This window comes from Ochotona curzoniae, unplaced genomic scaffold, assembly GCF_017591425.1.
Source record: "Ochotona curzoniae isolate NIBS_2020 unplaced genomic scaffold, NIBS_Ocur_1.0 contig_908, whole genome shotgun sequence".
Lineage (NCBI taxonomy): Eukaryota > Metazoa > Chordata > Mammalia > Lagomorpha > Ochotonidae > Ochotona > Ochotona curzoniae.
The window spans coordinates 6,071,391-6,085,670 of NW_024466607.1; the positions used below are offsets into that span (position 1 = coordinate 6,071,391).

General features: G+C 49.6%; 1 protein-coding gene and 1 long non-coding RNA gene across 5 annotated transcripts in view; both read right to left on the reverse strand.

Annotated features, from left to right (window-relative positions):
* The window catches only part of RAF1 (Raf-1 proto-oncogene, serine/threonine kinase), a 60,180-nt gene that overhangs the window by 1,066 nt on the left and 44,834 nt on the right, over positions 1-14,280 (reverse strand). For all 4 annotated transcript variants that reach the window (XM_040995220.1, XM_040995223.1, XM_040995224.1 and 1 more), the window contains 9 exons: positions 13,728-13,755; positions 13,499-13,626; positions 13,049-13,166; positions 5,162-5,246; positions 4,460-4,636; positions 2,693-2,739; positions 723-841; positions 341-472; positions 120-254 (listed from right to left, as the gene is read on the reverse strand). In XM_040995220.1, coding sequence (XP_040851154.1) covers positions 120-254; positions 341-472; positions 723-841; positions 2,693-2,739; positions 4,460-4,636; positions 5,162-5,246; positions 13,049-13,166; positions 13,499-13,626; positions 13,728-13,755 — 969 coding nt within the window. The remainder of the gene's footprint in view (positions 1-119; positions 255-340; positions 473-722; positions 842-2,692; positions 2,740-4,459; positions 4,637-5,161; positions 5,247-13,048; positions 13,167-13,498; positions 13,627-13,727; positions 13,756-14,280) is intronic.
* On the reverse strand, positions 7,494-11,015 carry LOC121166120. The gene is made up of 2 exons (XR_005885345.1): positions 10,106-11,015; positions 7,494-9,751 (listed from the first exon to the last, which is right to left on the reverse strand). It is a non-coding gene; the product is annotated as an uncharacterized LOC121166120 (long non-coding RNA).

The window sequence follows — 14,280 nt, forward strand, 5'->3', positions numbered from 1 at the left end:
CTGCTCTGGATCAGGTGCACAGCCAACTTCCTCTGTACCATCTCACCCCTCCCTCACCACACAGCCCCAGGAACACCTGCTTTAATTCCGCTCCAGCGGTCTTACGCGACATGGCTTACCTGGGGGAACAGGGGCCTCTCTTCTTTAACTTTCTTCACACAGTCAGCCACCAGCCTCTTCATTGCTTTGGGGCAGTTCTTGTACAGCTTGCTAAGATCTGGGGACGCATACCCTCGGCCCACCATGAAGATGATCTAAGTAAGGAACAGAGGTCACACCTTAACCTTCTCCCTGCTGGGCTGAAGGCCCAGGATTCCCCGTTGCAGACAGGCTGCCTCACCTGATCGCGGTTGTTGATGTGCGAGTAGGGGAGCTCCCCCGTCATCAGCTCGTACAGCACGATGCCGTACGAGTACACGTCCGACTGGAAGCTGAACGGGTTGTTGTCCTGCATCCGGATCACCTCGGGAGCCTGCGGGAGCAGAGTGCGCAATCGCCAGGGGCCCCCACACACCCAGGGCCGAGGCCTTCACTCTGAATCCTGGTCTCTGACCCAGTCTGAGCACAGCCGGTGCCTGGCTTGCTCACACCTGTCCGGGTGGTATGCCTCCTATTTCTAGTTTCCTCAAAGAAGCTCACATTTGACACAGGGTGACACGAGGGGGCAAAGGCACAGACCAACCCTCTCTACCCCACTGCCACTGGGAACCTGGCTTCCTCACCATCCACAGAACGGAGCCGGTCGGTTGTTCAACCTGTTGGGAACCACTCCACCGTGACTTCACTGTCGCCAAACCAAAATCACCGATTTTCACCGTCAAGCCTTCATGAAGAAATATATCTCAATGCCTGTTAAGGATGCTGTTTCAAAAAAGCCATCACGTTTATTTAGAAGAACTTCTTAAAAGTTCTTTTTTCCCAAAGATCTGGGGTTTTTTGTTTGTTTGGTTTTTTACTGGAAAGGTAGATTTATATATAGAGAGAAAAATCTTCTGTCCGCTGGTTCACTCCCCAAGTGGCTGCAATGGCTGGAACTGAACTAATCAGAAGTCAGGAGCCAGGAACTTCCAGGTCTCCCACACGGGTGCAGGGTCCCAAAGCTTTTTGCCATCCTCTACTGATTTTCCAGGCCACAGGCAGTGAGCTGGATGGGAAGTGGAGCAGCCAGGGCATGAATAGGCACCAATATGACATCCCAGCCATTGCAAGGTGAAGATTCAGCCACTAGGCTTCTTCACTGGGCCCCCAAAGTTCTTTATAATACAATTAACTCTCCTTATCTCTGTCCCAGACATAGCACTGCAGAAGTTACTAGGTTTCTGAAAATATTCCTAAAATACTTTCAAACAACTACTCGTAGGAAACAAGTAGACATTGCTCAGGCTGCAAGACTTCAGCCATAAAGATAAGGGCAAGTGTCCGCTCTGCTGCTCTGGCTGGCTGCCTATCTGGGAGGCAGGTCTGAGGGCTTGTGAGAACCCAGGCAGAGCAGGTGCCTTAAACCACGGCTGGCAGCACAGGCTGTGCCAGGGCTGCTACAAGACTGGCGTCAGTGCCCCAAGTCCTCTGTGCCTGCATCCACCCTCAGGAGAGCAGATAACGTGGGTGGATGCTGACATGCTACCTGCGGCCACGCCGTCACTGCTGATTTCACACACGTGCAGAACCAAGGGCAGTCACACGGTTCACATCCTGGGATCTGTGTGCAGGTGTCTAATTCACTCTTCAAACCTGCAGTGACTGCGACTGTGGTAGTGTGTGGTTGCCCCAAATCACCCACCACCAAAAGGTGCTCCGTGTGACACACCTAAACTAGGCTGTCATGTCTAAACTAGATGCCCAGGGGCCAGTGCAGTCCACTCCATGGCACTGGGAGCCCAGACAGGTGCTGGTTCGTGTCCCAGCTGCCCCACTTCCAGTCCAGTTCTCTGCTGTGGCCTGGGGAAGCGGTGGAGGATGGAGTCTTTTGAACTCTGCACTCATGTAGGAGAACTGAAAAAAGCTCCTGGCTCCCAGTTAGAGATGAACAGCTCAGCTCTGGCTACTATAGCCATTTGCGGAATGAACCAGTAGAAAGAAAATCTCTGTAAACCTGCCTTTCAAATAAAAGTACATTAAAAAAAAACAAAACAAGCAGGTGCCTTGTAATGGCCCAGAAGCTCAGGGCTGGCAGAGTGGCGAACTCGAAACTGTTAGATGTTATTGTTTGTAGCATAAAACAGCTCTATTCATCGTCTATTCCAATTTTGTAAAAATACATTAAGCCTTACAAAGGGCCAAGGACTCCCTCTGGAAACCATTTCCACAGCTGAAAACAGACAATTTAAAATAAGGAAGTCTTACAACATTTAGCGCGTAGCTATTTTCTGATGAGATACACACTATCCACCAACTAGAAAGAAGCACAAAAGCCGGAACCCCATCCGGTTACACGGAGTGAACACTGCGAAGCCGGACACGACTCTCAAGTTTAACCTCACACAAGCAGCTCCGTGAGCATCTGCCACGTCAGAGGGACGTCCCGAGGCGGCTCCCTGAGCACCACGGACGGCCTTGGGAGACTTTGTTTCCTCCTGATTTTTGCTTGTTTTCCTAAAAAAGTGCTAGCCCCGATCCAAGCCCACTGTGATCCAAGCGTCGTGGTCCCCCGCATCCGAAGGCAGGAGGCAGAGAGCCGGCAACTGAAGGATACTGTTGGATTTCATGTCTCTATGGATGATGTTCTTCGCGTGCAAGTAGCTGTGAAGGGAAAAGAAAGTTTTAACAACCGTTTGGCTGGAGAGCTGTTCTGAACTACAGCTGTGGAGGCCTGCGGGGTCCCGGCCAGGCGTCTCACAGGGGCACACGGCCCGACTCCCCTTGAAGGGGAGGGTGTTGTGTAAGTGCGCTCTCACCTTGTGGAGCATCAGTTGGACCCCACAGCAGTTCTGACAATCCAGATGTTTCTCAACTGAGGAGTGACTAAAGCACCAAACCCACACAATGGAGTACCACTCAGGCCAGAAAAGAAGAAAGTGCCGACAGCCTGCACTAACCTTGAACAGGCTACAAAACCTTGAGCCAGGAACAAAAGACTACAACTTAGATATTTGTTACTGCTCCAGGGCCCAGCGTGATAGTGTAGTGGTTAAAGTCCTCACCTTGCACGTGCCAGAATACCATATGGTCGCTGGTTCTAATCCCTGCAGCCCTGCTTCCCATCCAGCTCCCTGCTTGTGGCCTGGCAAAACAGTGGAGGACGGGCCAAAGCCTTGGAACCCTGCACCCGTGTGGGAGACCCAGAAGAGCTCCTGGCTCCTGGCTTCGGATTGGCTCAGCTCCAGCCATTGCGCTCACTTGGGGAGTGAACCATCTGACGGAAGATCTTTCTCTCTGTCTCTCCTCCTCTTTTCATATCCACCTTTCCAATAAAAATAAATCAATCTTTTTTTAAAAAAGTTACACCTTCAGAAAAATTCCAGTTCCGTGAAATGTACTCAGGAGGTAAAATTCAGAGACAAACCAGACTCCGAAGCTGGGATGACTGCTGAGGGTACAGCTTTCGGGACTAAGAATGTTCTAAAAAATGCCAATGGCTGCAGAGTTCTACAAAAACTAAAAACCACAAGCTCTATACGTCTTAAAAGAGTGAATTTTATGGTATGCAAACTGTGGTCTAAGCATTTTCCTAGAAAGTAATCCTGGCCATTTCTTAGCTACATCAAAGGCAAGGCAAGCTGCTGCTGACAATGCTGGCATCCCACACAACAGTGCTGCCTTGGGCCTCAGTCCGTGTCCCGGCTGCTTCCTGCTTGGGGCCTGGAACAGAAGACGGCCCAAAGCCTTGGACCCCGCACCCACGTGGGAGACCCAGAAGAGCTCCTGGCTCCTGGATTTTGGATGAGCACAGCTCTGGCTCTCACTTTAAGGGGGAGAGCAGCTTCCTACGGACTCTGTGGCCCAGGCAAGCCTGGTACGTGCAGTGCCCACAGACCTGTGTTCACATGAAGGTCTGAGGAGCCCAGGCCCCTGGCCGCACCGTGCACCTGCACGCTCCTCACAGCACAGACAGCCGGGAGGGCCGGTATCTGAGGACGCAGGGAAGGGAGTCCTTCATGGGTTCTTTACACAGGGAATGAGGAATCCCAAAAGCGACATCTGCTCAAACCCTGGTGTACACTTATGGATGGGCCAGGCTCAGATGCCCAGTAGTACTACCACACCACCCCAGCAGAAGGGATAAGCCTGCAGCCCCACCCCCAGTGTGTTCTCAGGTTGTGGGAAAAAACATGGGGAGCGTCTGGAGCCTGAATGGGAGCACCCAAAGGGCCGCTGGGCTGGAGGGGGAGCCGGAGCTGCTCGCTGCTGCTGTCTGACCTAGGGGCCTGTTCTCGGTTGTGCCAAGGGACCACAGCATCACTTGGTGGGGTTAGAAAGCTCTTCCGACTCTGGCACAGGGAATGACAGACCATCTACTCACTCCATGCCCTGAGCTGTCTGGCGGGCGATGTCAATTAGCTGGAACATCTGGAACTTGGTCTCCTGGACATGCAGATGTTTGTAGAGGCTGCTGCCCTCACACCACTGGGTCACAATCGCCAGGTTGTCCTTTGTCATGTACCCCATGAAGAGCAGGATGTTCACATGCCGTGTTTTGCTGGGGAGGAAAAGGAAGAAAATGCTTTGCACCCGATTCTGTGTTCTGGACAACCCCACACTCCGCAGCAGAGGGCACAGGTAGGCCAGCTGGGGAGCAAACCAAGGAGCCCAAAGGGGTATGTCTTCACACTCTCCCCAGGGGTCAAAGGCCCTGTCATCTGCAGGAGCAACTATTCAACTTAACTCCTACAAAATCTAAATAGTGACCAAAAAAGCAGGTTTTGGAATCCCAAGTAAGACAATCTAACCGTGTTCTTGAAAGATAGGACCCGTTTCTCCTTACCTCAGATCAAAACTCCGAGCCAGGCGGGACTTAGGTTATTGTGCTTGGAGGGCATGGAACACGCTATTCTCATGAAAAGGGACACTTCTGTGGGCCTGAGGCCTCCACCCATGAGGGAGGACTGCCCAGCGGCAGGGCGCAGGCCGCGAGCGCCGACTGGCACAGCCCCTGGCTCTGCAGCCACTTTCTCTGCAGTCTCCCTCCAACTCGGCGGCCAGAACAGGTCAGTGCCCAACTCACCGCAGGACAGCCACCTCGTTTCGGAAGGCCTGGAGCTGCTCTGGCGTCGGGTCGACAACCTTAAGGATCTTCACCGCAACGTCTCCTGTAAATTAGTCTGTAGTCAGTGCGACCAGTTAAATGGCCTTTATTAGTTGGAGGGGAGCAGGGAGACAGTGAGTCACTCAAAAAGATCATGTATCTGTACAGATGGAAGACAACTGTAAAATTCTAAACCAGATGTCTAGAAAAATGGCTGCAGCTATTCTTACCCACCATACACCTTTAGCCAGCTTGCTTTCAGCAGTCCCAGTGAGGGAAGGTCACAGGGCACAGGCCAGCCTTGGCCCGAGGCTGCCACTGGCACAGGAAGGGCTGCAGGCGGGCATGAGGCAGAGGCATTTAACAGCTGCTGCTATGGGACTCCACATCCATATGGTTAGATTCAAGGTAGCACCTCTAAAACTACAAAACCCTATATTGCAATTAAACTACTCTGCCTTCAGTGTCATTCCTTCTGGGGCCAGCACTACAGCAAGGAAAGCGCTGCCTGCGACGCCCAGACGCCATGAGCCTGGGTTTGAGTCCCTGCAGCTCCAACGTGGATCCAGTTCCCTGTTAACAGCCTAGAAAGCAGGCTAAGTGGCCTAAGTGGTTAGGCCCTCTGTACACACTTGGGAGACGTGGAAGAAATTGCCGATTCCCGACTTACTTCAACTTAGTCCAGCTCTAGCTGCTGCAGCTACTGGGGGAGAAAACCAGCAGATGGAAGAACTCTAACTCTGCCTTTAAATAAGTAGAATCTGTTTTTATAAAGAAAGTAATGCTGGGCCCCAGCGCAGCAGCCAAGTGGCTAAAGTCCTCACCTTGCAAGTGCTGGAATCCCATATGGGTGCCAGTTTGTATCCCAGCTGGCCCACTTCCCTTTCAGCTCCCTGCTTGTGACCAGGGAAAGCAGTAGAAGATGGCCAAAGCATTGGGACCCTGCACCCACGTGGGAGAACCTCCTGCCTTAGGATCGGCTCAGCTCCAGTCGTTGTGGCTACTTGTAAAGTGAACCAGAGGATGGAAGATTTTTCTCTGCCTCTCCTTCATTCTATAAATCTTTCCAGTAAAAATAAATCTTAAAAAAAAAAAAAGTGGGCCTGGTGCAATAGCATAGCAGTTAAAGTCCTAGCTTTGCACGTGCCAGAATCCCTTATGGGCATTGTTCTAATCCTGGCAGCCCTGCTTCCCATCCAGCTCCCTGCTTCTGGCCTCGGAAAGCAGTCGAGGACAGCTCAAAGCTTTGGGACCCTGCACCCACGTGGGAGACCCGGAAGACTCTCCTAGCTCCTGCTTTGGATTGGCTCAGCTCCAGCTGTTGTGGCCACTTAGGGAGTGAATCATCGGATGGAAGATCTTCCTCTTTGTGTCTCCTCATCTCTGTATATCCGCTTTTCTAATAAAACTAAATAAATCTTTTAAAAAACATAGTACTTAAGAAAAAAGGAAAATACAGAAAACTAATAGAAATGGGCAAACATGAATGAAACTATCAAATCATACTTTAAAAAAATAAAAATTTAAAAACTAATTCTAATACTGAGTCCTTGCAATACCCTGGCACTGTGCGCTTCAATTCCCTGTAACCCTCAGAGCTGTACTATCATCCCATACCCGTTATTCTCACACAGAAAGCCAAAATCCCGGAGCCAGGACCGCAGCCTCATGCGACTCCCACGGCACTGCTATGCCACCTGCCTGCCAAGCACTGGGAGTAGCGCCAGCCTCCTAATGGCACGTAAGCCCTCTCGTGGTCACTCCTTCACACGGGCTGCACGTTCAGAAGCCGCTTTCGACAAACTCGTGAAAAACGCCGAGGTGTTGGCACTCTGCACAAGCTCCTTGCTCTGGGCAGGCGTCCCTCAAGCCCTATCCCCTCCCCTCACTTTGACAGTGGGCTTAGTTGCAGTGTTGCATATTGTGGGGGGTTTTGCTTATTTTGTTCTGAAATCCAAGTATGTAAAATAAAGGTGCTATTTTATCCACTGATTCTTTGCAACAACTTTCCAAAATTAGCTGAAGCTCTCTTAGGGCTCATAATTTCACAATCAATGAATTTACTAAGGACCAAAGTGCGAACCAGCTGGATGACACCAGGGACTTAGCCCTTCCACACAGTGAAAGCACCCCTAGAATCTTTCTGTAGGAGCACTCGGTTCACATTTGGGGAGCACCAACCGGCAGGCAGGCAGGCAGTTCTTCCAGTAGGTCCCAAATTGCTTTCCTCAAAAGGTGTCGTTTCATTGCTGAAAGCTACAAGGCGTCACCGCAACACAGCCTTCAAACTGGCTCCCAGCACTCAGCTGCACTTGAGTTTACCAAAGGCACAGGGTGGCCTGAGAAGGCGCTGATGACGTAAGATGACAACGGTGCCCGCCCCAGTCAGAGCTCCTACCTAGGCAATGGTCAACCGCACGAGACATGCGTAACATAAAGTTCCTCAGCCTGAGTAGGAGAGACAGTCTTTTGCATAACTGTTAGCTTTTCAGAAGAAAAGAGAGCAGCCAAGGGAAAGGTTTCAGTGCAGGGGAGCATACTTGGTCCAGAGTGAGCACACTGCAACTGAGAGGTGAGTTCAGAGGAACAGAAACAGAAACTGCCTCTGAAACTCTGTTGTGACTTGGCACTGAAAGAAAGCAGGAGGCCATGGAGGAGGCCGCTGTGGCTGGTTCGCACCAGGGCTGACAACAAAAAGGAGCAACTCATGAGGGTGGACCAGCCCATTCAGCAGGGCCAAGAAGATGGCCATACTGGCAGGCTAGGGCCAGGACAGGTGTAGGGGTGTGAGAAGGAGGTGACGCTGGATGAGCTACTGCTTCCGGTGGCCTCCTGGTGCACGGGCACAGCGGGGCAGCCCTGTCCTTTACCATCCCTCTCCACAGCTATGCCCTGCCCCAGCACAGCTCAGCACACACTGTTCCCGGTCAGCAGTGCATCCCCTGGAGCCCCAGGCAGCCGCAGCCCCTCCTCTCAGGCAGCTGAACACCCTGCGCTGTTTCCACACAGACCATCGCTTAGCCACACGACACCACATACAAAGAATTTCTTCTACTTCTCTCTGTTTCATCAACACAAAGTCTTCCTATCTTCCTAAATCCAACTACTCTCCAAACACGTACTCCTCTGCAGGTCACGGACAGGAAGACCGAATGCCTGCCAAGCAGCTGGTAAAACAGCAGGGTGCCAGCTTACACCGAGCCCCTCTGTACACTTGGCAGCTGTGTTCTGCACGGCAGCACCACACACCTCTGTGCAAGTAAACCAAGCCCCGCCCCGAGAGGATTTCATCCTGCTCGAATCAATGGAGACAAGCGAGTCCAAGACAAAGAATCGCTGTCCTCCATCACCCTGGTGCGTGTCTGCAGGCCTCAGCCACGCCTGATTTCTGGCTCTCTCTAGCGAAGCCCTTCAGAGCTCTGGGCACTCTGTGCCAGGCAGGGCCCATGCTGCACTGGCTGTGTGCCTCCCTCGATGGAGCTACCACCACAGGCCCCCGGTGACCAACACCTGCAAAGCAGCCAGCCACACTACACCTGCTGTCCCCCACCTTTTTGCTTAGCACTATAATTCATGGCAGTCTTTGTTTATGGTCTCAACCAGAACATAAACTAACATAACAAATTCTTATGTTTTATTCATTGCTAGATCACACAAGAAAACCCAATGTTTAAAAAAAAAAAGTCCAGGAAATACTGGACTCTTAAGTGGAATTACAGTGAGGCAAGTGACGATTCCACAAACCGGCAGGTGCTGCTGTGCAGAGGGAGGGGCTGAGACTCAGCTTGGAACACTGAGCAAGAAATTCCCTGGCCGAGACTTGGGACCCCCAGGCCTTGCCTGGCCCCACATCTACAGGAGGAAGGGCTGCCCAGAGCAAAGGTCTGCAAGCATCTCTCCAACATGTCCTGCCACGGGTTCTTTCTAATGCAGCCTGTTGCTCATCCTTTTGCCTTTCAGACCCATCTCTAAGACAAGCAGAAAATTATACAATCTTCTGGAATTATCCAATGCCCTTGAAGCTTTCAACCTTACATTTAAAGGAGATTTATCTCAACAGGTAAATTAATGACAAAGGTTAATGGCAGAGTAACTTTTTATGGAGGTGGCAGCTCAAGAGCTAGTTACTAAGCAATAAACCAGAAACTCTTACACTTTCCCTTTTCAGCACAGTCAAGAACAAACAGTGCCAAGAGCCCCGAATCATGAGGCACCAAATGGAGAGTTCTCCGCTTGACAGCAGTGTGGCCGAGAGGCCTGTTCAGCAGAAAGCAGTCTCTGGGCTGGGAGCTGATGCTCCTGAGTGGGACTGTGCAGTCAGATCCTGACTCAGGACGCTGGCCAGCAGCAGCATCCAGCCACTGCCACTACTGCGCCATGCTGCCAGGGGGCCGAAGGCTACTGAGGTTATTCCTCTAAGGTTTGGGGCTCAATCTGCCCAGAGGGGTTCTGCATCCTCAGGCTTTCTGCATCATTCCTGAGGGCGTCCTTCTGACCTCTACTGACCTCTGGCTTTATCCCTCCAATGTGCTGGTAAATCAGACCCTCAAACTTATGGTCAAAAGGCACCTCTGGGGCCCGGCGCGGTGGCGCAAGTGGTTAAAGGTCCTCGCCTTGCACCCCCGGGATCCCATATGGGCGCCGGTTCTAATCCCGGCAGCCCCGCTTCCCTTCCAGCTCCCTGCTTGTGGCCCGGGAAAGCAGTCGAGGACGGCCCAAAGCTTTGGGACCCTGCACCCGTGTGGGAGACCCGGAAGAGGCTCCTGGCTTCGGATCGGCATAGTATCGGCCCGTTGCGCTCACTTGGGGAGTGAATCATCGGACGGAAGATCTTCCTCTCTGTCTCTCCTCTCTGTATATCCGCCTTTCCAATGAAAAAATAATAAAAATAAATCTTTAAAAAAAAAAAAAAAAAAAAGGCACCTCTGAGCTTGGGCATAACAGCTCCCCTTGTCATGGTATGCGAGTTTCCTTTAAGGACCTAGAATCCCATCTGGATTGTTTTGAGACCCTTTCTACTTTAACCCATCAGAATGGTCTGAGCTGAAAATATAATGGGAGTGGCTGCCTTGGAACAATACAGAGAATAAAACCAGCCAACACAGAGATTAGCAGCTCCCCCACACAAGGATAATACACAAATGCATGAAGTTTGCGCTGTGGAGCGTGGCTCTCAGTCTAGCAGTTAAGACGTCTGTGTCCCACATCTAAGATGCTGGGTGTCGCCCCTAGCTCCGGCTCCCGATGCCTGCTAACACAGACCCTAGAGAGCAGCCATGATGGCTCAGTCCTGGGTTCCTGCCATCCTCGGGAAAGACCTGCATTCAGCTCCCAGCTTCGTCTCAGCCCAACCTAGCACAGGCATCTGGGGCCGGAGGCAGTACATGGGGACATCTTCTTTCTCACTAACACATCAGTAAATAAAAATAAACTTAGGAGGGAAAATAACCAGAACAGAAAAAAACAAACAGCTTGTCACTCCAACTAGAAATGAAGGTTTCTGATTGCTCTTCTTCCTTTTCGCCCAGACTATTGCTCGTTTGTGGGGAACACAGTGTAAGCTCACTCTTTTCACTTTGAGACTTTCTAACTTACAAATACATCTCTTCAGAGCTTCAGAGCTTGCAGTACTGAAAGAAACCTGAAACATATCAGCAGTATTGCGAGTAGTAATGCCTTGTCAAACTACACACTGCCAGATAAAAGCGCTCAACCAGAGGGAACTTTAAATTGGAAACAACTTAAAGTGCATCTTCTAACCAAGGTTTTTAAAAAGCAGTATTAAAATGATCAACTTTGGGCCCAGCGTGATAACATAGTGGCTAAAGCCCTTGCCCTGAACGTGTAGGGTTCCCATGTGGGCACCACTTCTAATCCTGGCGTCCCTGCTTCCCATCCAGCTCCCTGCTGTGGCCTGGGAAAGTGGCCAAGAATGGCCCAAATCCTTGGGACCCTGTACCCACATGGGGGACCCTGAAGCAGCTCCTGGCTCCTGGCTTTGGATTGGCTCAGCTCCTGCCATTGTGGCTGCCATCTTCATCAGATGGAAGATCTTCCTCTCTGTCTCTCCTTCTCTCTACATATCTTACTTTCCAATAAAAATGAATAAATCTTTAAAAAAAATGATCAACTGCTCTTAGTGAAAATATTAAACACACTATCCACTGCTCTACTTCCCATCTCAGATACAATTCAGTACACCCTACAAAAGGCTCTGCTGCCCCGTTCATGACTTTCGACATTTCTTCCAACACTGTCAATTTCCTAGGATTTGGCAGATAGGCCAGAAGTACACTGGATGTAATTTTATAAGAAAAATGAATCATTCTACATGTAATTTACACATTTAGTCCTATGCCCTTAATGAACCAGGAATTTCTCAAGTAATCAGTAACCAATGGCATAAAATCATGCTAACAAGCCAAAGGCACTCAGAAGCCTGCAGGTGTTGTCTCAGGTTTCAACACCTTGAATCTGAATGCTCCATTCACATGACATTCTCAACGCTCCTTACTTTGGGCATCTCCAAAGTAATTATGAGGGCTGGCATCGGGCACGGTGCCAATGCAAAGGCAGCATCCCATGTTCCACTTCTGACCCAGCCCTCCAAGAAGGCACCTGGGAAAGCAGTGGAAGATGGCCCATATGCCAGGGTCCTGCACCTGCACAGAAGACACACAAAAAGCTCCCAGCTCAGCCTAGTTTAGCCCTGGCCATTGTGGTCATCTAGGGAGTAAATCAGCAGATGGTAGCTCTCTCACTCCATAACTCTGCCAAATACAGCTCTAATAATGATGATGATCACAGTAGAATCCAAAGCAGAGACAACAAAAACCTGCTTACTATTTGCTGACACCCTAAAGCCAAAGCCAGAAGCAGTGAAAACTTGAAGTAAATTTTAAGTATACTACCCAAATACACAAGCTGCAATTAACAAAAGTTAAACTAAATTTCTCACAAGTAATAAAGCTTCAATCAAAACAACTAACATTGGGCCTGGCAGCATGGCCTAGCAGCTAAAGTCCTCGCCTCGAATGCATCAGGATCCCATGTGGGTGCCAGTTCTAATCTCGGCAGCTCCACTTTCCATCCAGCTCCCTGCTTGTGGCCTGGGAAAGCAGTCAAGGACGGCCCAAAGCCTTGGGACCCTGCACCCACATGAGGAGGAAGTTCCTGGCTCCTGGCTTCGTATCAGCGCAGCACCAGCTGTTGTGGCCACTTGGGGAGTGAATCATCAGATGGGAGATCTTCCTCTCTCTGTCCTCCTCTCTATATATCTGACTTTCAAATAAAAATAAATCTTTAAAACAAACAAACAAACAAACAAAAATAACTAACATTGCACAGATTGCAGAATTAAATCTACCTATTCTGTTGGACAGGCCTAACCACAGTGAACCCTGGGCATATTAAAGAGCTTTGTCAAGACATTCTTACCTTTGTTATGCCAAAACTAACTGGTCACGGACAAGCAAGTTAGCCCCCTCTCAGGACCTCAATTTTCTGGCATGTGAAATCCTTAAGATCCCTCCCCAATTCTCGTGCTTTCCACTCAATCAGCAGACTCCTGCTCATTTCAGGAGCTTCACAGCAGCTCCCTGTGCAGCCTGTGCTTAATCGGTCTAGGACAAGTCAGCCATCCTAACACTGATTACAGAACTCAAACCTTGTCCACATTTTTCTACCTGTCTAAACAACATGCAAATTAAAGCACCAGGCATCTAAACCAAATTCTGTGAGATTTCAAATCTACCATCCAGTCGAATCTTCAGACATAATCAGCTATCTTGGGAATCTCCTTGGCCTCTCTGGGCTTACTTCTGACATCACTGAAGCCCTGTGACGAAGGGTGGGCCCTGGACTCACCATGCCATTTGCCCTTATATACAGTTCCAAAGGAGCCAGACCCAATCCGAGTGGAAAGCATCACTTCACTGGCTTCTATTTCCCAGTAGTAGCTGGAATCTCTCTGTCCGCGCGGCCTCTGAAACAAGCAGAAATGATATTCCAGAGCATGGCGACAGGCTGTTGGTAACAAGGACATCCAACCAAAAATCTATCCAACCTCCACTGTTCCCACAGCTTTTAAAGATACATGTTAACTATAATCTCAATTTTGTCTTTTGAGAAAACACTGTTCTGTTGTAGCAAACTGCCAAATTCTCTAAAGTAAGCATGACAAAGGCAGCACACTTGAGATCCCTGAATGTATCTTATTTGAGTCCTATCCCCAAATAAGTAAAAAGAATTCTACTTTCCAACCAGGTTTTTCTTCCTAAACCCAAACAGATATGAGGTGCTGATGGCAACACTCACAATTTTGTTTTTCTCCTGGGTTCCAGATCCTGGGGCCCGTTCTCTCTGCGCTGGCACAGGAGTTTTCGGTTGTGACCAGCCCGTTGGGCTCAAATTGTTGGGGCTGCTGGATAGGGCTGAAGGTGAGGCTTAACAGAGAGAGGACAAAGAGAACCCACAAGTGGGAAAGTCAACATAAGACACACAGCACACAAAAAGACACTATTTAGTAAGTAATACGGAAAAGTACCTGATTCGCTGTGACTTCTAATTGCATCCTGAAAACAAAAAGGAAAGTTGATTAATTTGTAAACTAGAAATTATTTACTTGCAAGGAGGGAAAACAAAGGATTTACAAGTAAAAACTGAATTATAAAAGCACTGAGACACAGGCTACTTAGCTCTCCCTGATTAAACTCACTCATGTCAAAGGTCAAGATGTGTAAAATTGGTGTTCATCAAATATCATGAGGATTGATGTTTTATGTACAATGGAAAACACATTCTTTTCTCAGGAAGAAAAACAACAATATGACAAATTAGTCATCAGCTGGAATCTTCGCAAAGATTGAGGATCTTGCTCAAGTGATGCTGGGAAGCAATCTGGCAGCAAGAGAACTCCCCCCAGGAACCATTCCACCAGGATAAAGGGTGAGACTGGATTTCATCTGAGGGCAAGCCCCACGACCATGTACTTCAATCAAGCTAAAATCATGGGATAGCTGCAAATACCACACATAACTTAAAATCCACATTTTATATATGAGAAAGCACATCTCAGCAAGTAGAGAAAGGAACATGGC